The 26,579-nt window shown below is 36.6% G+C and overlaps 1 protein-coding gene across 38 annotated transcripts in view; it reads left to right on the plus strand.

The window, feature by feature from the left end:
* The window catches only part of RIMS2 (regulating synaptic membrane exocytosis 2), a 607,795-nt gene that overhangs the window by 290,329 nt on the left and 290,887 nt on the right, over positions 1–26,579 (plus strand). For all 38 annotated transcript variants that reach the window (XM_068525902.1, XM_068525911.1, XM_068525907.1 and 35 more), the window contains one exon: positions 18,647–19,572. In XM_068525902.1, coding sequence (XP_068382003.1) covers positions 18,647–19,572 — 926 coding nt within the window. The remainder of the gene's footprint in view (positions 1–18,646; positions 19,573–26,579) is intronic.

The following is a 26,579-nucleotide window of genomic DNA, read 5'->3' on the forward strand; positions in this document are numbered from 1 at the left end:
TCTCTTCAAATATTTTCTCAGTCCCTTTCTTTTTCTCTTCTTCTTCTGGGACCCCTATAATTCGAATGTTGGTGCGTTTAATGTTGTCCCAGAGGTCTCTGAGACTGTCCTCAGTTCTTTTCATTCTTTTTTCTTTATCCTGCTCTGTAGTAGTTATTTCCACCATTTTATCTTCCAGGTCACTTATCCTTTCTTCTGCCTCAGTTATTCTGCTATTGATCCCATCTAGAGTATTTTTAATTTCATTTATTGTGTTTTTCATCATTGCTTGGTTCCTCTTTAGTTCTTCTACGTCCTTGTTAAATGTTTCTTGCATTTTGTCTATTCTATTTCCAAGATTTTGGATCATCCTTACTATCATTATTCTGAATTCTTTTTCAGGTAGACTACCTATTTCCTCTTCATTTGTTAAGTCTAGTGTGCTTTGACCCTGCTCCTTCATCTGCTGTGTGTTTTTCTGTCGTCTCATTTTGCTTATCTTACTGTGTTTGGGGTCTCCTTTTCACAGACTGCAGGTTTGTAGTTCCCGTTGTTTTTGGTATCTGTCCCCAGTGGCTAAGGTTGGTTCAGTGGGTTGTGTAGGCTTCCTGGTGTAGGGAACTAGCGCCTGAGCTCTGGTGGATGAGGCTGGATCTTGTCTTTCTGGTGGGCACATCCACGTCTGGTGGTGTATTTTGGGGTGTCTGTGGCCTTATTATGATTTTAGGCAGCCTCTCTGCTAATGGATGGGGCTGTGTTCCTGTCTTGCTAGTTGTTTGGCATAGGGTGTCCAGCACTGTAGCTTGCTGGTCATTGAGTGATGCTGGGTCTTGATGTTGAGATGGAGATCTCTGAGAGATTTTTACCGTTTGGTATTACGTGGAGCTGGGAGGTCTCTTGTGGACCAGTGTCCTGCAGTTGGCTCTCCCACCTCAGAGGCACGGCCCTGATGCCTGGCTGGAGCACCAAGAGCCTTTCGTCCACACGGCTCAGAGTAAAAGGGAGAAAAAATAGAAAGAAAGAAAGAAAGAAAGAAAGAAAGAGGCTATAATATAGTGAAGCAAAATAAAGCTATTGTAAAGCAAAGCTATACAGACAAAATCTCACCCAGAAGCATATACATATACACTCACAAAAAAAAAGGAACAGGGGAAAAATTAATATATCCTGCTCCCAAAGTCCACCTCCTGAATTTGGGATGATTCGTTGTCTATTCAGGTATTCAACAGATGCAGGCACATCGAGTTGTTTGTGGAGTTTTAATCTGCTGCGTCTGAGGCTGCTGGGAGAGATTTCCCCTTCTCTTCCCTGTTCACACAGCTCCTGGGGTTCAGCTTTGAATTTGGACCCGCCTCTGCGTGTAGGTCACCTGAGGGCGTCTATTCCCCACCCAGACAGAACGGGGTTAAAGGAGCAGCTGCTTCGGGGGCGCTGGCTCACTCAGGCCGCGGGGAGGGAGGGGTACGGAGGAGGCGGGGCGAGTCTGCGGCAGCAGAGGCCGGCGTGACGTTGCACCAGCCTGAGGCGCGCAGTGCGTTCTCCCGGGGAATTTGTCCGGGGAACACGGGACCCTGGCAGTGGCGGGCTGCACCGGCTCCCGGGAGGGGCGGTGTGGAGAGTGACCTGTGCTCACACACAGGCTTTTTGGAGGCGGCAGCAGCAGCCCCAGCATCTCACGCCCGTCTCTGGGGTCCGCGCTGATCGCCGCGTCTCGCGCCCTTCTCTGGAGTTCGTTTAGGCGGCGCTCTGAATCCCCTCTCCCTGCGCGCAGCGAAACAAAGAGGCAAGAAAAAGCCTCTTGCCTCTTCGGCAGCTGCAGAGTTTTTCCCGGTCTCCCTCCCAGCCAGCTGTGGTGCGCTAACCCCTTCAGGCTGTGTTCACGCCGCCAATCCCAGTCCTCTCCCTGCGATCCGACCGAAGCCCGAGCCTCAGCTCCCAGCCCCCGCCCGCCCCGGCGGGGGAGCAGACAAGCCTCTCGGGCTGGTGAACGCTGCTCGGCGCCGAGCCTCTGTGCGGGAGTCTCTCCGCTTTTTCCTCTGCGCCCCTGTTGCTGTGGGATCCGCGCTGTTAGCTGCGGCTCGCGCCCGTCTCTGAAGTTCGTTTAGGCGGCGCTCTGAATCCCCTCTCCTCGCGCACCAGGAAACAAAGAGGGAAGAAAAAGTCTCTTGCCTCTTCGGCAGCTGCAGACTTTTTCTCGGACTCCCTCCCGGCTAGCTGTGGTGCGCTAACCCCTTCAGGCTGTGTTCACGCCGCCAATCCCAGTCCTCTCCCTGCGATCCGACCGAAGCCCGAGCCTCAGCTCCCAGCCCCCGCCCGCCCCGGCGGGGGAGCAGACAAGCCTCTCGGGCTGGTGAGTGCTGGTCGGCACCGCTCCTCCGTGCGGGAGCCTCTCCGCTTTGCCCTCCGCACCCCTGTGGCTGCGCTCTCCTCCGTGGCTCCGAAGCTTCCCCCCTCTGCCACCCGCAGTCTCTGCCCGCGAAGGGGCTTCCTAGTGCGTGGAAATCTTTCCTCCTTCACAGCTCCCTCCCACTGGTGCAGGTGCCGTCCCTATTCTTTTGTCTCTGTTATTTCTTTTTTCTTTTGCCCTACCCAAGTACGGGGGGAGTTTCTTGCCTTTTTGGAGGTCGGACGTTTTCTGCCAGCGTTCAGTGGGTGTTCTGTAGGAGCAGTTCCACGTGTAGATGTATTTCTACTGTATCTGTGGGAAGGAAGGTGATCTCCGCGTCTTACTCTTCCGCCATCTTCTCTCCTCCCCTCTCAACCACTTTTGAAGACAATCTGCTAAAGATTCCACTTGATGGTCTTTTACTGGTCTTGAAGAATTAAGGAATCAAGAGTATCTACTTCCAGAGAATATACTGCATATGTAAACAGTAGTGCTGATTGATGCATAATTTGAAACAATGCAATATTTGATAACCATAACTAAGGAACTCCAACATATCATGCTAGCATGCAGATGTTAGGTGCTGTTTTCTGTGTTTGAGAAAGAACATTCTGTTAACTGGAAGATAAATCTGGTTTCTTTAATAAATCTAACTGAGTCAGATCTGAATGTGCAGATCATTTAGAAATATTTTGTGTCAGCTCCTTCAGGTTTGTATCAAGATATATAACATGCTATGTGAGTATTTATTGGTACCTTAAAAATACAGGAATAATTCATGAAAAATTCTATTTCCACAAATGCTGGTATAATGAAGTTTCCCACATTTAAATACAATATATTATTATTTTGTTTATTTGTTTTTGTTTTGTCATGGCAGTTACTCCAAACAGTATGGTATTGATTTGGTTATCTTATCATGAATTCTCTTCCAAGAAAAATCTTGTTCGGAAAATGCTTTCTATGTACCCGCTACGTTCTAAAATAAGTTGATTGCGTGGTATTCTCATGCAGATTAGTGGCAGCCTAATTGACAGAACTAGCTCTATTTTCAAATATTCTTTCTTTCTGCTATCAAGAAACAGCTTTTCTTTAACTCCTCACCTCTCCCTATCTCAGCAATGCAGTTTTCTCCACATTTCTGAAAAAGTCACTTAAATTTTTAAATCACTCTTAAAAATCAACAAAATTGGACAAAAAGATTCAGTAGCTGGGAAAGTGAAGAGGTCAGTATTCTCAAAACTCATGCATCAAAGGCACATCTTTTGCTTGTTCACCTGAGAGTACTATTTTGAGTAATTTGTCAGTGTATTTTCCAAGGTAAAATACAAAAAAGAAAACAAGTCTTGTGAGTTTTGGCTAATCCTATTAAGTTTATATTGTAGATAGGTTGGGAAAGTTGGGTGGATGACATTTATTTTCATCATAGTGTAAAAAATACCTTGCTTGTGTAGCTTTATTTACTTATTCAATAAATATTTATCGAGTACCTACTGTATGCCACATATTTGGGATAAAGTGACCAAAACAGTGATCCCTGCCTGTAAAACTTACACATGAAGAAGCAGACAGAAAACATGACAAATAAAAAATATATCATAGAGAGGGCAGACAGCAGAAGCAAGAAGAACTACAATACTGCAGAAGAACTACAATCAATCCTGCAGTTCCAATTTTGCAGAACAAAAACCACACTCACAGAAAGACAGACAAGATGAAAAGGCAGAGGGCTATGTACCAGATGAAGGAACAGGATAAAACCCCAGAAAAACAACTAAATGAAGTGGAGATAGGCAACCTTCCAGAAAAAGAATTCAGAATAATGATAGTGAAGATGATACAGGACCTCAGGAAAAGAATGGAAGCAGTGATCAAGAAGATGCAAGAAATGTTTAACAAAGACCTAGAAGAATTAAAGAACAAACACCTAGAAGAATTAAAGAACAAACAAACAGAGATGAACAATACAATAACTGAAATGAAAAATACACTTGAAGGAATCAATAGCAGAATAATTGAGGCAGAAGAACGGATAAGTGACCTGGAAGACAGAATGGTGGAATTCACTGCTGCGGAACAGAATAAAGAAAAAAGAACGAAAAGAAATGAAGACAGCCTAGGAGACCTCTGGGACAACATTAAACGCAACAACATTCGCATTATAGGGGCCCCAGAAGGAGAAGAGAGAGAGAAACGACCCGAGAAAATATTTGAAGAGATTATAGTCGAAAACTTCCCTAACATGGGAAAGGAAATAGCCACCCAAGTCCAGGAAGCACAGAGAGTCCCAGGCAGGATAAACCCAAGGAGAAAGACACCGAGACACATAGTAATCAAATTGGCAAAAATTAAAGACAAAGAAAAATTATTGAAAGCAACAAGGGAAAAATGACAAATAACATACAAGGGAACTCCCATAAGGTTAACAGCTGATTTCTCAGCAGAAACTCTACAAGCCAGAAGGGAGTGGCATGGTATATTTAAAGTGATGAAAGGGAAGAACCTACAACCAAGATAACTCTACCTGGCAAGGATCTCATTCAGATTTGATGGAGAAATCAAAAGCTTTACAGACAAGCAAAAGCTAAGAGAATTCAGCACCACCAAACCAGCTGTACAACAAATGCTAAAGGAACTTCTCTAAGTGGGAAACACAAGAGACGAAAAGGATCTACAAAAACAAACCCATAACAATTAAGAAAATGGTCATAGGGCTTCCCTGGTGGCGCAGTGGTTGGGAGTCTGCCTGCTAATGCAGGGGACACGGGTTTGCGCCCTGGTCTGGGAGGATCCCACATGCCGCGGAGCAACTGGGCCCGTGAGCCACAACTACTGAGCCTGCGCGTCTGGAGCCTGTGCTCCGCAACAAGAGAGTCCACGATAGTGAGAGGCCCACGCACCGCGATGAAGAGTGGCCCCCGCTTGCTGCAACTAGAGAAAGCCCTAGCACAGAAACGAAGACCCAACATAGCAATCAAGCAATCAAGCAATCAATCAATAAATAAAGCTTAAAAAAAAAAAAGAAAAAAGAAAATGGTCATAGTAACATACATATCGATTATTACCTTAAACGTGAATGGATTAAATGCTCCAACCAAAAGACACAGGCTTGCTGAATGGATACAAAAACAAGACCCATCTATATGCTGTCTACAAGAGACCCACTTCAGACCTAGGGACACATACAGGCTGAAAGTGAGGGGATGGAAAAAGATATCCCATGCAAATGGAAATCAAAAGAAAGCTGGAGTAGCAATACTCATATCAGAAAAAATAGACTTTAAAATAAAGAATGTTACAAGAGACAAGGAAGGACACTATATAATGATCAAGGGATCAATCCAAGAAGAAGTTATAACAATTATAAATATATATGCAGCCTACATAGGAGCACCTCAATATATAAGGCAACTGCTAACAGCTATAAAAGAGGAAATTGACAGTAACACAGTAATAGTGGGGGACTTTAACACCTCACTTACACCAATGGACAGATCATCCAAACAGAAAATTAATAAGGAAACAGAAGCTTTAAATGACACAATAGACCAGATAGATTTAATTGATATTTATAGGACATTCCATCCAAAAACATCAGATTACACTTTCTTCTCAAGTGCACACGGAACATTCTCCAGGATAGATCACATCTTGGGTCACAAAAAAGCCTCAGTAAATTTAAGAAAGTTGAAATCATATCAAGCATCTTTTCTGACCACAACGCTATGAGATTAGAAATCAATTACTGGAAAAAAAGTAAAAAACACAAACACATGGAGGCTAAACAATACGTTACTAAATACCAAGAGATCACTGAAGATATCAAAGAGGAAATCAAAAAATACCTAGAGACAAATGACAATGAAAACACGACGACCCAAAACCTATGGGATGCAGCAAAAGCAGTTCTAAGAGGGAAGTTTATAGCATTACAAGCCTACCTCAAGAAACAAGAAAAATCTCAAATAAACAATCTAAACTTACACCTAAAGGAACTAGAGAAAGAAGAACAAACAAAACCCAAAGTTAGAAGGAAAGAAATCATAAAGATCAGAGCAGAAATAAATAAAATAGGAACAAAGAAAACAATAGCAAAGATCAGTAAAACTAAAAGCTGGTTCTTTGAGAAGATAAACAAAATTGATAAACCATTAGCCAGACTCATCAAGAAAAAGAGGGAGAGGACTCAAATCAATAAAATTAGAAATGAAAAAGGAGAAGTTACAACAAACACCACAGAAATATAAAGCTTCCTAAGAGACTACTACAAGCAACTCTATGCCAATAAAATGAACAACCTGGAAGAAATGGACAAATTCTTAGAAAGGTATAACCTTCCAAGACTGAACCAGGAAGAAATAGAAAATATGAACAGACCAATCACAAGTAATGAAATTGAAACTGTGATTAAAAATCTTCCAATGAACAAAAGTCCAGGACCAGATGGCTTCACAGGTGAATTCTATCAAACATTTAGAGAAGAGCTAACACCCATCCTTCTCAAACTCTTCCAAACAATTGCAGAGGAAGGAACACTCCCAAACTCATTCTATGAGGCCACCATCACCCTGATACCAAAACCAGAGAAAGATACTCCAAAAAAAGAAAATTACAATATCACTGATGAATGTAGATGCAAAAATCCTCAATAAACTACTAGCAAAGAGAATCCAACAACACATTAAAAGGATCATACACCATGATCAAGTGGAATTTATCCCAGGTATGCAAGGACTTTTCAATATACACAAATCAATCAACATGATACACCATATTAACAAATTGAAGAAGGAAAACCATATCATCATCTCAATAGATGCAGAAAAATCTTTTGACACAATTCAACAGCCATTTATGATAAAAACTCTCCAGAAAGTTGGATGGAGGGAACCTACCTCAACATAAGAAAGGCCATAGCAAACATCATTCTCAATGTTGATAAACTGAAAGCATTTCCTGTAAGGTCAGGAACAGGACAAGGATGTCCACTCTCACCACTATTATTCAACATAGTTTTGGAAGTCCAAGCCACAGCAATCAGAGAAGAAAAAGAAATAAAAGGAATACAGATTGGAAAAGAAGAAGTAAAACTGTCACTGTTTGCAGATGACATGATACTATACATAGAGAATCCTAAAGATGCCACCAGAAGACTACTAGAGCTAATCACTGAATTTGGTAAAGTTGCAGGATACAAAATTGATGCACAGAAATCTCTTGCATTCCTATACACTAATGATGAAAAATCTGAAAAAGAAATTAAGGAAACGCTTCCATTTACCATTGCAACAAAAAGAATTACAAAAAGAATTACCTAGGAATAAACCTACCTTGGGAGACAAAAGACCTGTACTCAGAAAACTATAATACACTGATGAAAGAAATTAAAGATGATACAAACAGATGGAGAGATATATCATGTTCTTGGATTGGAAGAATCACTATTGTGAAAATGACTATACAACCCAAAGGAATCTACAGATTCATTGCAATCCCTATCAAACTACCAATGGCATTTTTCACTCAACTAGAACAAAATCTTAAAATTTGTATGGAGACACAAAAGACCCCGAATAGCCAAAGCAGTCTTGAGGGAAAAAATGGAGCTGGAGGAATCAGACTTCCTGACTTCAGACTGTACTACAAAGCTACAGTAATCAAGACAATATGGTACTGGCACAAAAACAGAAATATAGATCAATGGAACAGGAGAGAAAGCCCAGAGATAAACCCACGCACCTATGGTCAACTTATCTATGACAAAGGAGGCAAGGATATACAATGGAGAAAAGACAGTCTCTTCAATAAGTGGTGCTGGGAAAACTGGACAGCTACATGTAAAAGAATGAAATTAGAACACTCCCTAACACCATACACAAAAATAAACTAAATGGATTAGAGACCTAAATGTAAGACTGGACACTACAAAACTCTTAGAGGAAAACGTAGGAAGAACACTCTTTGACGTAAATCAGAGCAAGATCAATTTGATCCACCTCCTAGAGTAATAGAAATAAAAACAAAAATAAACAAATGTTTATTTGGTATTCAGTAAGGTGGCCAGGGTAGGCCTCCTTAAAACCACGTTTCACTTTGAGAAAGTGAGATACGAGGGAAGAATTGAAGAAGCGCTGTACTGACTAGCAGCCTAGATATCTCTATTGATATCTGGAGGAACAGCATTCCAGGCAGAGGTAGCTGCCAGAGCAATGGTCTTAAGTGAAAACATGCAGGGAAGCCAGCGTGGCTGGATCTGAGTGAGCCAGGGGTAAGCAGCTGGGGAGGAGTACAGGGAGCAATGGGTGCCGGATCCTACAGGCCTTGTAAGCAAAATGGGGAGGTGCTGAAGGGTTTCAAGCATGTTAATGATATGATCTGACAGACATTATTGCTGCTGTGTTGAGACTGATCTGAAGGGGGATAGAATAGAAGCAGGGAGACCAGTTAGGAAGTTTTTCAGTAATTCACACAAGAAATACTGGTTAAATCAGGCTTGTACTAGTGGAGTTGGTGAGAAGTGTTTGGGTTCTGGATATATTCTGAAGGTAGACCCAGCAGAATTTCCTCAGGGATTGGATGAATAACTAGAAGGAAAGAATAACCATTAACTGAGACAGAAAATGCCGCTTCTCCTTAAAACTACTTACCTGTATTTTCTATATTTTAAAACACTGTATGATTCTTTTTCTCAATAAGGAAATAAACCCTTAAGATGAAAATTAATTATATGCATGATTGATTTGCAGATAAACAGCATCTCTTTTAAAATTCGATATATACTTCTAGATATGTTTGTTTCACTTTACAGGAAAATATTTCTCTTCTCTGAATAACTATAGTTGCAGGCCCTAACCAAAAATCTGTTGCCTCTATGGAGCAAATAGAAATAGGAGGAGAGAATGGAACAAGTGTATGAAACCAATAATTGAAGTTCAGTAGAGGGGCAGTAATATTAAAAGAATATAAAGTTTTCAGTGGAAAATAGAACAAAGTAACTCTTTCTAGGGCCTTTCTCTGATGATTATGGAAATTTAGATAAACTTATTTATTCTTTTTTTCCCTCTTTTATATCTTCTATGTTGCTCATTGTACTTCTTTGTATTGATTCCAGTGAATCTTTATTGTAGGATTGTTTCTAAGGCTGCCATAGACTTCGATAGAGCACCTTAAAGAAGGCAAATAAAATTACTACAGGTTCAAATTACCTTCTAGTATAGAATGGTTCCTAGTCTTTGTGTCTCTTTTTGACATGGCAATTTTGGGAGGGATAGTGGGGAAAGGGGATTGGCCCAATGTGTTACTATAAGGGAGCATCATTTGTGCACTCTTTCCTAGAGATTTGCATGTACTAGATCTTCATCTTTCAAATATAAGTTGAAAATATTGTCATGAATAAAATAAAGTTAATTTAAGCTGGTATCTGCTTCACAGAATCTTTTTGTTATTTTGTATTTCTGAAGTGGTCAATGGATACTAAAATTGTAATATTCTCATGAAAACTTTTTAAACCCCAAATTGGAACTTCATAAATTTGAATGCATAAGAAGTACTTATCTAGGGAATAATTGGAAAAAAAAAAAAAAAGTCAAAGTAAAGAGTTAGAAAAAGGACAAGATATTGGGTTGGCCAAAAAGTTCGTTCGGGTTTTTCCATAAGATGTTATGAAAAACTCGAACTTTTTGGCCAACCCAATAACTCTCAAAGGGTGGGGAAGAAGAAACTGGAGACATAGAACAATCTGTAGAGAGTAAAGAGAAAGCAGCAGTGGTGCTAGAAATGATACGAATGACAGTCTGAGGTGGACAAATAAGAGAAGCTAGAAACAAGGTTAATGGGAGAGGAGAGGAAGGGCAGCAGAGTGTGCATTACAGTTGGGAAAACATTGCCAAGAGCTCACTGAAGGGGTAAAAGTGAATGGAAGGAAAAGTAAAGAAGACAGTTTGCTATCATAGCATCAACTGTAATGTTGTTTCTGAAATCTTCTGGACTTACCAGCTTGGAAGAATCAAAATATTATGTGGAATTTTTTTTTTTTCAGTTTGAAATGAACTGTGGGGTCTAAGTGGTTGAATTTTATTATTGGTTAATATTTCTGTAAAAATGAATTAACTTGCATTTCTAATTTTTATTGCATTTCTGTTTGAATAGTCTACAAGTCTGTATTAGGAATCTCAGAGGGTAAAAATGACTTTATCTGTCCCTGTTCCCCACACCCTGCCTCCCCACCCTGCCCCTTGTGCCCAATGTCTCCAAGGTCTACATTTTAGGAGAGAATTCTGTAGATGAATACTGCATAAGTAGTTGAATGGTGCTACAACATATTCCTAAACCCTCATTTAAACTTGAAATTTGGGAGACCAAAACACAGCACACTACTTTCGCATCTCTCCCTACTCTTCAAACACTGACTTTTTCTCAGTTTTATATAAGTTTATTTGGAATCACTTAAACGTAATTCTCAGAAGTATAACACTAACATCTAGGTAATTGGCTTTTGGTAGAAAGGAATCCATGGTGTTATCTTTTTTCCTATTTTTTAGTTTTTTGAATGACTGAATAGAGTCATTGAAGTAATAAAGTGAGCAAAACTTGATTTAAACTCAGTGTCTAACCAAATTCTTAGCTCACAGAACACATTTTTAATTAAATTTTTACAGAAATTGCTACTTCCTGTTTTGTTATGCCTTTAGGGGAGCATTCTCTTTTTCGTAAAGATTAAGAAACTTCTTACTGAATAACTGAAAAGAAATGATAGAGTTGACTTGTTAAACCATCACCATCTTTTACTATCACTCTACATTTTATATTGAAAGCAGTGTGGTAGACATCAATAGCAAACACAACAAATCCTGTTAGTTTAGAAATACTGTAATTCATATAGGAGAACGTGGTTTACAATTTTTGAATCTGTCCGTTTTAAGTATAGTGCCCAGAAATACCTTGGATGTAGGATGCATCTGGTGTTCAGTATTGTGAGGCTCTAATCAGCTAAGTACCATAATCCTTCTTACAGGGTACATTCTTACTTGACCTGAGCTTTATACAGCCACATAGTAACGGCATTAAGGAATAACCTTTTTCTTAACAGCCCCATCACTAGAGGATTTTATGACTCCATCTGTGAATGAGTTTTGTTTTATGTGTAACTTTTTGGTAATTGAGTTTTGAAATAAAATGATTGTGAGCAAGTAGAGACTTTCAAATCATCTGATTAAGGATGGCTCCTATGATTTTGCTAGAGCTAGAAGGATTAAATGAAAGCACTGCCCGGCATAGTGCCGATGTATTTTTGTCAACATGATGCTTCATGCTCGACAGATGTGCATTGGTTGAGCGAAAGGTAAAAATATAAAAATGTGTTGAATACTGTGAAATGTAAAAAAAGATTGGTTTTTTTTCATGTTTTATGATGAATATAAATTGTTTGATTTGTAAAACTTCCTTTTTGTAGGAATTATAGGAATAGAACCTACATATTTTATGTTTTACAGGATCGTGTGCTTCTGTTAAATCCTTGATTTAATGTGTCTTAACAGCCTCAAATTTCAGAATTTGATTGCAATGTTATGTTTAAACTGTATGGTTAGCATTGTGTAATTGAATTAATTATTTCAATTTATTTAGCAACATCATGCTTTTGAAACGGAGGTTTTTTCAAATTATTGACTCTTCAAATGTCATTTCTATTCTTTTATATATAAAATGACAATTATTTAATAACCTCTACTAATTAAACATTATGAGTAAGAGATTTTCATATAGATAGTGCTTAATTGTAATAACATAGATTTGAATTTACAGAAATTAGTAATCTACAAATTCTTCACTCTTCTCTCAATGTCATTTTGATTCTTAAAAATTGCATAAGTCTTAAGAGTTAAAAATATATGAATATTAAAACTTAAGTTTCCATGTAACCTTTCACTGTCCTTGTAAATGTTTTCAAGTGTTTACTGGATTATATTTTCAGAAACTTGATGATTATTTTAAAATATATATGGTCAGTATTCTAGGTAGTATTAATAACACAAGCCACATAGGATGTTAAAGGTTGTAAATATTAAAATAGAAACTAATATTTAAAACATCATGAATTAGTATACAGTATATAAATTGAGACTGCCTTTGGGAAATTGTCAACAGTGGCTTTAATAGGGAAAGAATCTTTTTATTTGGAGTTTCTCTATCAGTCAATATGATTTTTAGACATGGAATTTTAAAGAGACTAATTGGTAGAGTTTCTTGCTCACCCTATTATGCCTAATCAGACATTTATAATGGAGTGGGTGTGAATATACAGCTAGAATATTTAGAAATAGATTGAATAGTTAGTCCAGATGACAAAAAACTTATAAGCAGTGAACAAGAAATGCTACTGATTAAAGTAGACTTAGGGGCTTCCCTGATGGGGCAGTGGTTAAGAATCTACCTGCCAACGTAGGGGACACAGGTTCGAGCCCTCGTCAGGGAAGATCCCACGTGCCGCGGAGCCACTAAGCCCGTGCACCACAACTACTGAGCCTGCGCTCTAGAGCCCGCGAGCCACAACTACTGAAGCCTGTGCGCCTAGAGCCTGTGCTCTGCAAGAAGAGAAGCCACCGCAATGAGAAGCCCGCTCACTGCAACTAAAGAAAGCCCGCGGACAGCAACGAAGACCCAACGCAGCCAAAAGTAAAAAAAAAAAAAAAAAAAAAAAATAGATTTAGGACATTTCTTTATGTGATTTTTCTATAAACTAGTTCCAGTTAAGACCACTATAATATGGTGAAAGAGAAAATAATTGTAGCAACCTAGGTTTTAATAAAGAGAAGTAAGATGAACAGATACTAGGTAAATACAAAGTGAATATAATACCGATATTGTTATATATTAGAACTAGAGATTGATTGATGAATAGGAGTAAAAATTAAGGCACTACATAATGTCACAAATACATTTTATTCTAAAAAAGTCATAATTCTGGATTCTGCCTTTTAATTTCTAAGGGTCTTTGAAGGATTAAGTGAAATATAACATCTTAGATGAATTGCAACGTTCTTCTGAATTAAAATTTATGGGTTAAATACTGTTAAATGCTTTATGATTGTTCAGAGAAGTGTACAGATTATCACTATATTCTTTTTCCTATTAAATGTTTTCCATTTGATAATAATAAATGCCAAGGCCTGCTTATAAAGGCCAGTAGGGAAAATAAAGGTTAAAGATGTAGTACTTATATTTTCATGGATTTTCTTCAGTTTCTGAAAAAAATATAGTGTCTAAAATATATAGCAATTTTAAGTCAAAGAAAGTATATATGAAATAATGATGTGACTGGTAAAAATTGTTCTGATGAGTATTTGAATATTTTGGAATAACTGATAGCAGATTCATCATTGTTTGGTAAGAGTATTCTTAGAATAAAATCTTGCCTTGCTTCTAACATGGCTTTAATAAATATACTATCAGGTACTCTACCTGAAAGCATAGAGTTAAGTAACAGTGACAATAGTCATCCTAATTTCAGAAATTATGTTAAGGAACAGTGACAATAGTCATCCCAATTTCAGCAATCCTGACCAGTGTTCTATTTTTACTTAAATCCAGTACAAATCAGCATCTACAGTCTGAGTCACATGCTTCAGGCAAATTGTATAATCTCTAGAACAAAGTGATTGCTGGATTTAATATTGGATTCAGTTTTCCTAAGGTATGATCTTTAAAAAGCACTTAAATAGCTTGCTAAGGTCTAATTAATAATAGAATTTCTTTTAGAATTGAACTGTTTAATGAATAAATATTTTTATTTATCAATACAATGGAATATATATTTCCTGTGTTATATAGGTTCACTATATTCACTTTTACCCTACTTACTTTCAAAAATTTATGTTAATTCCTCAGGGATGAAGTGTTGCTTTTTTTCTCCCCATTTCTGTCCATACCCAGCATGATGTTAAATGTATTACTAGAAATCCCTAATTTACAAAGAGATTTTGTTCTAAATGTTTAGTTCTAAAGGGATTGACACTCAAAATACATTTTTGCCAAGGAAGTCATTTTATAAACAATAGTCTGGAGTTCAACAAAAAGCCAAATTAACATACAATAGAGCTAAATTACACTACTAATAAAAGTAGTTTCTTCATTGCACTTAAGGCCCTATTACTGCCATGGGAGTAGTAGGGAAAAGAGACGATCTAGACTATTTTAGCACATCAGTGGGTTTGAGTACAAAAGAAGAGAGCAAGCCATGAAAAGTAGAGATAATCTAAGGGAGAATTAATCATTCGGTTCTTTAATTCAGAAGATTGAGCACCTACTATCTGCCATCCTCCTTAGACCCAGGTTGCCTGTTCTCTTGAAACTTAACTTTTAAGGAGTATTATAGACATTTCTGGATAGAAATGGGTAAGATTACCTAGGGAAGAAGTGCAGTGAGGAAGAAGGCCATCATTAAGTTGACCGTCCTTCAAAATACCCAATTTTTCCCTGAACATTTTCTGAAATTTTTTACTTCACTTTCTTGTATGGCTTTAAGCTCCACATTTTAGAGATTAATTTGTATTAACAATCTTAGGCATGTAAGTATTTTTGATAATATTGTAAAACCAGTGTCCATTCATTCTGATTTAGTCTGCTTTTTTTTCTTTTGACTTTCAACTGAGATAAAATATAATGAGGTATTTACCAAATATGGTAAATTACAGTTTACTCATTTGGGAGCATGAAATCTTTTGGAAGGGAGGAACATGTGAAAAAGGCTTAGTGGACTGCTTTTAGATGGGTTCTAGAGATGAACTACCCTGGACAATCTTTGATTCAATAAAATAACAATTAAGAATTCAGTAAATTTATATTTTATAAAACAGCTTTGAGTAAAAAAAAAGGGAAAGAAAAGAAAAGAATAGCAACTTAATGAGAATACCCAAAACATCCCCAGCAAAGCTGTATGTTTTACATAAATGGGCTACATATCATGTAACTATGCTATTCAGGTCTTAGTTCAAATGTACTTGTTTAGAAAGAACTTCCTTATTGAAAGTAGCTTCACTCAGTCACTTTTTGTAATTTTACCCTGTTTCAGTTTTCTTCTATAGGACTTGTTACTATATGAAATTACCTTAATTTGTTTATATGCTTACTGTCTGTCTTCCCTACTAGAAAGAACTTCTTGAGGGCTGAGACCTTATGTGTCTTTTCTCTGTTGCATTTCCAGCAACCAGAATCATACCTGGCCCATAGTAAGCACTAAATAAATATTCGTTGAGTGACTGAATAAATACTGGAGATACAAAGGTGTGTTAGACATAGTCCTTTTTGGTTCAAAATTTGAAGTCTAGTGGACAACACAGAACACTAGTTAGGTAATTGTCTGTAGGATGAGTAGTAATATGCTGGGGAAACACAGCTGCTCTTACTAGCCTATTGTAATGAAGTAATACCGCTTTCATGTAGCAAATCACATTTTACTTCCTTTTTTATGTTTCCAAAATTCATATGCTTATATATAGCTATAAAGTTTCCTACTCAGTCCACACTGCATTTTAAGGAAATTTAAATTTATTTAATTAAGCAATCTCTAAATTAAATTTAAAAAATCCTTTTCTTATGTACCATATAAATCTGAGAAACACTAGCCTTACTCTTGAAACAGTATCAATTTCTTTATATTAAATTAGATTTATGAATAACACATTTTTAGAGAAAATATATTTATTAACTTAGATTGGAAAAAATTGTTATATTATTTTAAACATACTGAAATGCATTTGAATTCCTAACATAAATTCTACATCTAATCTAATGGAGGTTAGATGGTCAGTTTGAGAAGGAACTAATTTAATTGCTTATTCTTTAGAGTTCCCTAGAGAAATTCTCACTTATCTCAGTTAGTATATATATTTTTGGTATAGTTAGTACTAAGTGGCTAGTTAATGAGATGTGAGTATATTGAAAATTGGCGCTAGTCAGTTAATTACATCTTGAAAAGAGCATCCTTATTATTTTTTGCGATGCTTTAAGCTTTCATTTAGGCATATTAACTTGATGAAGTTGTGGTATCAATAGTATAAGATCATAATCTCTAAGAAATGGAAGAGGGTTTTAGAATCATTCAACTTCTTATAAGGGTCATCTCTTAATCATTCCTGTATTCCTAATCTATATTATAGTGTGTGGCATTTAGTTCTTACCTAATACATATTTGTTAAAATAATATTTGAGTTAATGTGTATAATCTATGTCTCTCGCTTTAAAGCACAGACTCTCAAAGATTAAATGGCTTTATAGGTTCAAGTAACTGGTTAATAGCAGAAGTAGGACTAAGAAACCCAGATCCCTTAACTTTAGTGTTCTTTTCATGATACATTGCTACCATACTATTTTTTCTTTATTCATATGTATAAAAATAATGACAAAAAGTAAAATGAATTATGCATAACAGACACATAAATAGGATATTATGTAGGTTAATACTGTATAATTTATTTTGAGTGCTCTGTTTTGATTGTATATTTTAAACTGTAGGAATCTATGGTGTTGTGTAACAATTGTAACCTAAAAGATTTGTAATTAAGTCCTAAATGTTTTATATGTAAATGTAAAAAAAAAGCACATACACTTGCTTAATCATAAGACATTTAAGGGAACAGGCCAGCTCCTTCATTTACTGCAATACTTTCCCCTTTATGGCTCTAGGTTAGAGTCAACCCTAACAATGCACATGTGTGAGATTTGAAAGGTAGAAGAGTTAAAGAAACCATGATTGTCGAGCAGAGTTGTTGGCAGGCAGATAGGCAGATATGAAAGTCTTAGGGCTCCTAGATGAAACTCCTTTTAATTGACCACCCTAATGCTGTAGGCAGCTGAGGTAATTGGTGGCAAATTCCTCAAGACTTTTGGAATTCACAGCAGTTTCCTAATGACCATTTTGAGAACCCTGTCTTTGATTCTCCAGACTAAGAACAGCATTATCTTCTCTGACGTTCATTCCTTAGCAGGTTCAACAGTTGTGTAGTTTTGATTTCTATATTGAAACCCCGACTCCCTGGAAAACCTAGAGTGACTTTTGTTTCTGTTAACAAACCCTAACTGATGCATTGGCAGACTGCATTCCAGATATGGGGGAAAGGGACTAGGTGATACAAAAAAGGATTGAGAGGAGAATGATGATGCAGCTGGGTTGGGTCACTCCATGTGTATCCTTTCTCTGCTCTTTCTTTTGGAATCAAAAAAAATATTGTCTAAGAAATTCTCAACTGAGCTATCTAATCTTGGTCATCTTTAACTTCAACTGACCCCACTATTTCATGTGTCCTGGTAAAATCTCTGTAACAGTTATTCTAAACCTTTTCTGTCATCTTCAGGATTCCAGTTCCATTGCTTCTCATGGCTAGTGATTGCCATTATCTGAGTTTGTGCCAGAGAAGAGGACAGTGTGAATATTTTGTTGACAAAGAGTATGATGTGTGATTGCAAGTTCTACCAGGTTATACTGGTGTTAGAGGGGCAGGTTGAAAACTTAACAAACACTCTCTTCTTCTGAGTCTGTAAGGACATATTAGGAGTCAGCTATGAAGACAGAGAAGTGTCATGGAGCTGGCCTTAATTTAATGAAGATGGAATAAAAATAGCAGATCTTTGTGACTTTTTTAAATGAACAAATCATTACAGTTGGTATTTATTTAAATTGATTATCTCAAGTTAGAGCAGTAAAGGATTGGAGAGATAATGATAAGATGAAGATTTAGATGAACCGATACTAGGAGTGATCTAGGTAGATGTTGAATGAAAAATGATTTTTAAGAGCCAACCCTTAGTTTCAGTTGAAAGCATTCAACTCTTGAGCTGAATCAGTTTGGCTTCATCACGTTTTCAAGTGACTATGAAATCAAGGTGTCAGGAATAGAGAGAAAGGAAGGTGGAATTTTTCTAAGCTTCTGAATAACAATTGGGAGATAGTTTCAGTGTATTGAGCCAAGCAAAGAAATTAGAGTAAAGGTTCTTTTGCTGCAGTAGAGTATGATGTTGATTATCTAATTTCAGGGCCAATGTATATTCCATATGGGCGTGCCAGGCATTTAAGAAGCATATTAAAAGTACCTTTTAAATTTCCTATTTGAACTGAATAAAATGAATATTAGTAAAACTTTTGTTATGGTGTGATTTTAAAATGAAATTTTTTAAAAAAAGGAGCAAAAGAAGTATTTGAATTTATCCATCAACCTGCCAGTGAATCAGTAAAATGTGAAATTGCCTAAATTCTGCTCTTTTCCTTATTCTTTTTCTTTGGTTACTTAGGAAAAGAAGTCCATCGGTGTCCAGAGATCAGAATAGAAGATACGACCAAAGGGAAGAAAGAGAAGAATATTCACAGTATGCTACTTCGGACAGCGCGATGCCTAGATCTCCATCAGATTATGCTGATAGGAGGTCTCAGCGTGAACCTCAGTTTTACGAAGAGTCTGATCATATAAATTATAGGGACTCCAACAGGAGAAGTCATAGACATTCCAAAGAATATATTGTAGATGATGAGGATGCGGAGGGCAGAGATGAATATGAAAGACAAAGGAGAGAGGAGGAATACCAGGCACGCTATCGAAGTGATCCGAATTTGGCCCGTTATCCAGTAAAGCCACAACCGTATGAAGAACAAATGCGTATCCATGCTGAAGTGTCACGAGCCAGGCATGAGAGAAGGCACAGTGATGTTTCTTTAGCAAATTCTGAACTGGAAGACTCCAGGATTTCTATGCTAAGGATGGAACGACCATCAAGGCAAAGATCTGTATCTGAACGTAGAGCTGCCATGGAAAATCAGCGATCTTATTCAATGGAAAGAACTCGAGAGGCTCAGGGACCAAGTTCTTATCCACAAAGGACCACAAACCATAGTCCTCCTACCCCCCGGAGGAGTCCAATACCCATTGATAGACCAGACATGAGACGTACTGACTCGCTAAGGAAACAACAGCACTTAGATCCTAGCTCTGCTGTAAGGAAAACAAAACGTGAAAAAATGGACACAATGTTAAGGAACGATTCTCTCAGTTCTGACCAGTCAGAGTCAGTGAGACCTCCACCACCAAAGCCTCATAAATCAAAGAAAGGAGGTAAAATGCGCCAGGTTTCATTGAGCAGTTCAGAGGAGGAATTAGCTTCTACACCTGAATATACAAGTTGCGATGATGTTGAGATTGAAAGTGAGAGTGTAAGTGAAAAAGGTAAGCACTATTTTCTAATCACACATTTTCCTGTAATTGATTAGATAAGGGTTTTCTTTTTAGGTTGTATTTCTGAGTAGACATTTAATTGTTAGACATTACTACTTTTAAGTTCTTTAATGATGCTGGTTATGTGAAGAAAATTTCAAGTTGTAAAAAGTGAATATCTTTGGTAATTCATGTAGTAGAAAAGTCTATTGACATTTTTAAGAATTGGTTTTTGCTTTGTTTCTGAAAATGTTCTTGCATCACTTGATGGCATATTTAAAAATACCTATTAGCTATAGTTGTAAAAATAACATTTTTTGTGTGTTTCCTTTTAAAAGGAACAATATGTTTACTATAGGACATCTGAAAAATTGCTCAGTGTAAAGAATGAAATACAAGCTATCCACAATCCTTTCCCCCATATATAGCTATTGCTAACATTTTGTTGTATTTTCTTCCCTTTTTCCGATGCATGTGTATTTTACATATTTACAAAATTGGTATCATACTATATAATTTTGTATTCTGATTTTTTTCAGTTGATATCATACCATTAACTTTTCTCCAAGCCTTTAGATGTTCTTCAGAAATGTTTTAAATGGCTGCACTGATGTTCTATCATAAGGCTGTACCATAAACTATTCATCTATCTGGGGTCATTGCAGTTGTTTCCAGTGGCTGGTATAAATAATATTATAATGGCTATCTTTATACATAATTTTTTGCCTGTTTTCTGAGTATTTCACAAATACATATTTGTGCTTTGATTCTTTTAAGCTTTTAATTCAGATTACCAACCTGCTCTCCAGAAAGGTTATAACACTCCATTCTCCTGTCAGATGTGCTTGAGTTTTCAGTCTTGATACACCAAATTTTTGCCATTTGAATAGACCACAAAAAATAGTATCTGTCATTTTAATTTGAATTTGATTGTGAAGATGAATGTTTTGTATGTTTATTGGTGTTTGATATATTCTTCTATGAATTGTCTTGTTTGTTGCTTTTATTTCTTCTGCCCATGGTCCTATTGGGTATTAATTAGTTTTGCTCTTATTGGTTTATAAGATATTTTTGTATGGTTATAATTTAACCCATTTAACCGTCATCTGTTCCAAATGTATTTCCCATTTTGATGTTTAGCTGCTAATTTTCTTTGGTCATTTGGAAATACTGAATTTAGTATAGCTAAGTCTTTGCATATTTGGTGATTTTTTTCCCATTCCTTTTATCCCTAGAAACTCTTTATTCATCCCCAAATCAGTTGAATATTTAACTGTACACTTTCTCATGTTTTTATTATTTATTTTTTTAAACTTTAACTTTTTAATCTCTCTGTAATTTATTTTGGTAAATGCCACAATACACCTGATAGATATCTAAGCAGTTTAAGAAGCTAAACTAACTCAAAGTTAATTTGTAAGTGCATAGCCAGAAGGTAGATTTACAAATGGGAATAAAGGAGAGTTTTTTGTTTCTTGATAAATTGCAACATGTAAAATGTTTAAGATAGTAATTCCTTCTAGTTGCAAAAATATTTCCTTGTTAATTATGGATAAAACACTATGTTAAGTATTTGCCTAAAGAAAAAGGATTGTTTTTAATGGAAAACTTAGTATCCAAGAAACATATCTAGTATATATCAAGGGAAAAATCTTTAAGATTTCAGTTTGTGGGATATTTGAGAGGGTGTTTAGCTAGCTGGATGAAAAATTAAAAGCAGAGTTAAATTATAGACTAGTTGTTGAAGTTAGTTTGGTAAATAGGAAACGTTAACCTTTAACTTACGCTGAAGTCTCTGTTAAATTGAACTAGAATATAGTAGATGATGCCTAGATATTGCTATTTAGAATAGCTTTAAAATTTTAATGATGCAATTGGTTCAATGAATAGAAAAATACAAAGCTTTGTGAAGGACATATTGCTATTAATTGGTAAGAGGCATATCAGAGCAAATACCCTAATGGTGTTACAAATGTTTTACAAACCAATTTTATTTGACTTATAAAAGCATTGAAATAGCAGAAAGGTTGAATCTAAGTCTATTTCAATATTTTGAGAAGTATACAGTAGATTCATTCATTCATTCATTCTTTATATCATTCAACTAAACTATATTAAATATCATTAATTATAGTACTAGAGTATGAAACATGAACTATGAAAGCATTTCCTATCACCCTAGAATTGCAGCTTTGTAGAACAGGAGAAAGAACTGTGCTGAAAATTTGACTGCATTTGTGCTAGCTGACTCATCCAAGAAAATTGTATGTAGGTTGGACTTTTGTTTTTGTTAGCTTGAACTTGGAGCTGTCTGTCTGTTTTCCTTTCTAGGATGTATCCATGAGAAGGGCTTCTTGAGAAATTACTTGGGATATGGGGAGATGTGTTTCAAAGCGAAAGGGCAGCTCAAATTATTGCCATCCTTAACCCCATTCTCCCTGGTACTGCCTATCTGCCTCTTTTTGTAGGGTTTAGGTTGGTAAAGATCTCTTTCAGGAGCAAATAAAGTCAGCCTGACACAATAAGCGTGGAATCCTAGAGTGCAAGAATGTTGTTAACTCTTTCAACAGAGGATCTAATGAAATATAAGTGAAGGTTTCATTTCATAGGGATCTAAGATGCTCCTGATACTTTTGTCCAAATCTTGAAATATATAATTACCTTAATTCATGGAATGGATTGTTGAATAAAATAGTAAGATCATGAAAACTGTGAACTGTAATGAATGATCAAGATGATAAGAAAAGTTAGACTGTATGTAAGATGAAGGACATCAAAAAAAGGAAACTAAAAGAGAATAAAAGGATGCTAAAATTCTAGGTTTAGAATAAATGAGTATGAATGGAATACATTTCAGTCTCTTCAAACCAAATGCATTTTAGATATGATTATATATGTAGAACCTAGAAAAATGGTACAGATGAACCAGTTTGCAGGGCAGAAATAGAGACACAGATGTAGAGAACAAACGTATGGACACCAAGGGGGGAAAGTGGCGGGGGCGGTGGTGGTGGTGGGATGAATTGGGAGATTGGGATTGACATGTATACACTGATGTGTATAAAATAGTTAACTAATAAGAACCTGCTGTATAAAAAATAAGTAAAATAAAATTCAAAAATTAAAAAAAATAGATATGATTATATCTTACACAATAGTACACATATTCAGAAGTGTGTGTGTGTATGCGTGAATGTGCACACAATGTTCAAAGAGTCAGCAGTTCAATCGAGTTTAAATTTTTTTCTTACAGATGATTGTAAAAGCCACTTTATTTCAGCATATCCTACTCTATACATGTTGAGAATTTTTTAAAGAAAAAATTTATTTCCCATGGGACCATTGCCCTTCGCTTTGTTATTAAGGGTACCTAGGTTTTGATTAACCTAGAATTTGGGCCTCATATCCTATTCTTGAGATAGTAGAGGGGGCAAGTCTCCAAATTTTACTGAGGAAACAGGAAATATGTGTTTCTAATTTTAAACTTTATGTATTTTTTCAAAGAAATAATAAGTGACAATAAATTATATCTTTTTATTTATTTGATTCAGCAAATTTAAGGAGCCAGTTCCAGCCACTAAGCTAGGTACTTGGATCCTGTGGTATCAAAGACATATGCCTATTTTTGTTTTGCTTTCATCTGGGAAAGTTTTAAAATTTCACCTTTATTTTTGGAGAATAATTTCTTTGGATATAGAATTCTTGGTTGACAGAGTTTTTCCCTCTCTCTCAGTACTTTGCATATGTCTTTGCAGTTTCTTCTGGTGATAAGAGGCTTACCTTCCGATGGGTCGCTGCTGTGTCTGCATAGTCTAATTGCCAGCTAGAGATTTGGACAGAAATTGTGCTCAAATATTCTCAGCTTTTAAGGCTTTCACCCTCTGCTAATCAATCTGTATATAGTGTTGGGGACACATTCGGAGTTCAGCCAGTTTTCAAGTCACTTGCTTGGATTTTACTTTCTACTGGAATATCTCAGGATCTACCCTGAACATGGTATAATTTCCTAGTCAGTATGATATGTGTGGAGAGTTTATCAAGTTTTTTTTCTGTGGGTCTCTCATTTCCAGGGCTTCCCTGTCAAATTCTGGCTGGTCTGCTATTCACTGTATGTGCGACTGCAATCTTAGGCTAGCTAAGCTGTTGGTTCTCTCTTTGTTTCCTATTGGGTTTGCTTCTTCTAGCTGACAGAGCCATGGGTTTTCACCCCACCCCAAATCAAGTAGCAAAGCTGCTGGTTTTCCCAGCCAGCCTTGTGCTGCTGAAACTATTGATCCTTTATGTATGTATAACAGAAGGGGGCTGTGGGAGCAGCTCCAGGTAAGAAGGTAACCGACTTCTGTTGTTATTTTCTGAAACTCTAGCATTTTTCTCAATTTTTTAATGTGGCTTTGTTTGATTTCCACAGTCATGCAATTGTTGTTTTTGACAGTCTCATCCAGGCTTCTACTTGGTTTTTTGTAACAAGAACTAGTTGACACTTCAAGCCACTGAGCCAGAAGTTCTTCCTTTATCATGATTTTGCGAGTCTGGAACTCAGGCAGGGTTCGGTTGCGTAATTTTCTTCTTCATAGAGTGTTATGTGGAATATAGTCAAAAATACTGTAATAATTTTGTATGGTGACAGATGGTAATGAGACTGTGTTGATCATTTTGTAATATATAAAAATATTGAATCACTATGTTGTACACCTGAAACTAATACAATATTGCAAGTCAATTATACTTCAATAAAATATAAAATGAAATAAAACAGGGATGTAATGTGTTAAATAAAAAATAAGGATGCAGGATGATTCATCCTTATTTTTTATTTAATCTTTACCAGTTGGGGAGGGTATTTTCAGAGGTTTCCAGTTGGCCCATTACGATAGTTTTTGTTTGTTTGTTTGTTTTTTAGGCCGCACCACGCGGCATGTGGGATCTTAGTTCCCCGACCAGGGATCGAACCCGTGCTCCCTGCAGTGGAAGTGTGGAGTCCTAACCACTGGACCGTCAGGAAAGTCCCCATTATGATAGTACTTAATCCCACAGGCCAAGGAATATTAGTTCTTCCAAATGCCAAATCTGTCTGTTTGGGGACTGCTGTAATTACCACTGTTAGAACTTGATAAATTAGTAACAACACCTGTGAAGGAATAAGGACAGAAAGACTTTGAAGAGGAAGTAAAATTGTGAACAGATACCTCAACCAATCCCACAGGAGTTTGAAGCTGGTGTAGATCTTCAGAGATGACCTAACTGAGGCAGGGGCCAGGAGGGCTCCATATGGCTGCCCCCTGGGGAGGGAGCATAACTTCTCGGGTAAAGGACTCAGCTATGAGCACTGAGCATGCAACACTTGGGGCAGCTTGAGGAATGAGTGCAGTTCTGAGGGGTTCATACGGGTGGTATACAACAACATCCACTAAGATTTTGTTCTGAGTATTGTCCCCTTGTGTTTACAAGAGGGATATAACAATTTTAAGCATCCTGTACTCAAATACCCTTCTGAAACTGAGAGAAACTTTTCTAGAAGCCTCCTCTTTATACTTCTTCATGTGTTTTTTGGGCCATAATTGTTACTCATGCCAGTTCCTAAATAATCGCTGGCAATGGAGTTAGAATTATCAAGATTGGCTTTGAGTTCACAGTTCTAAGGGGATAGGAGGTAATTGTTGGGTAGAGAACCAATTATGCCTGCCAAAAGTATTCATTGTAAGGGTTATAATAGTGCAAAACTGGAGAAAACTCAGCTCTACAAAAGTAATGTGCTGGAGCTGGTTGATACCAACTTGTGAGAACCAGTTGTGTGCATCTCTTCCCAATTCCGCATTCAGTGACATACTGTTGGTAGTTCAAAATTGGCTTAAGTGAAAGTATTTGCACTATGGAAGTAGACAAATGTTACAAAGCAGGACCTGTTTTCTCCCTAGAAAACAGGTTGTTAAAAATTAGTTACCATATCACTAAAATCTATTTGAAGTTTTGATAATTATGGAGGCTATGGTAACAAGGAAAATTATCCAGGCTATAATGTAAACTTATTTTAGAAGCTGAATTAAAAGTTATGTCTGCTATGTTAAAATGAGATATGCATATAGAACTAGAAAGAAATAAGGATATATTAGAAGTTTGGGGGGCAACAGTTTGTAAAAAAAATTTTAAAGTAGAATTTCATTAGTATGGCTATAATGTTTATGTAATAAAAATGAAAAAAGGAAACTGTTAACTAAGTTGTCTTACTGTATTCCATCTTCAGTGATCATCCACCATGCACTCTCAGAGTACATATCAAAAAATATTGTGAATATAATCTTATGCATTAGGTAGATCATGCTTAATGCCTAAAAAATGTGAAAAAAACCCTTTATTTACTTTATAACAACATTCATTTCCCCATAACATTTTCCTAACAACACCATCAAATTTTCTAGGGTGTTGACTTTTTTTATGCTTTATGCTTCATCTTTATATTTGCATTAAAATTCAAATAAAATTAAACTAGTCATTCATTTACTATCTCCTTTTGATATGCATGCCTTACCCAGATCACATAGCCTTCCAGAATCTTTACAAGCTGGAAATAAGCATTTAACGTGTAACAGTCCTTTCAAGAAATTTCTCAAGACTGACGTTTTAATGGAATCTAATAGGACAATTCATTACTTGAGAAAACTTTTGACAGGCTACTTAAGTGATTACTATATCCAATAGATGCAAAACATTTTTTTAAAATGTTCATATCAAAATATAGCAAGCAGTCTCCTAGTTGATTTATCTTTATTTTCTGTCATATGCAATGCTACTCTGCACAAAAGAGGGATTCCATTATAGTGTAAAATGGCCACTAGCACAAAATAAAAATTTCTAAAGAAAACTTTCCATCTCCAAAATGTCAGTAAGAATAATGAATTAAGATCTCTGATTTAAATATTTGTTTGCAAATATTATATAAAATAATAAATGCTTTTTAAGGTATGCTGTATAAAATTTTTCCCTTTTCTGCTTATTTATTAAAAACTGAAATGAATGCATAT

Source organism: Eschrichtius robustus, chromosome 17 (genome assembly GCF_028021215.1).
Source record: "Eschrichtius robustus isolate mEscRob2 chromosome 17, mEscRob2.pri, whole genome shotgun sequence".
NCBI classification, from domain to species: domain Eukaryota; kingdom Metazoa; phylum Chordata; class Mammalia; order Artiodactyla; family Eschrichtiidae; genus Eschrichtius; species Eschrichtius robustus.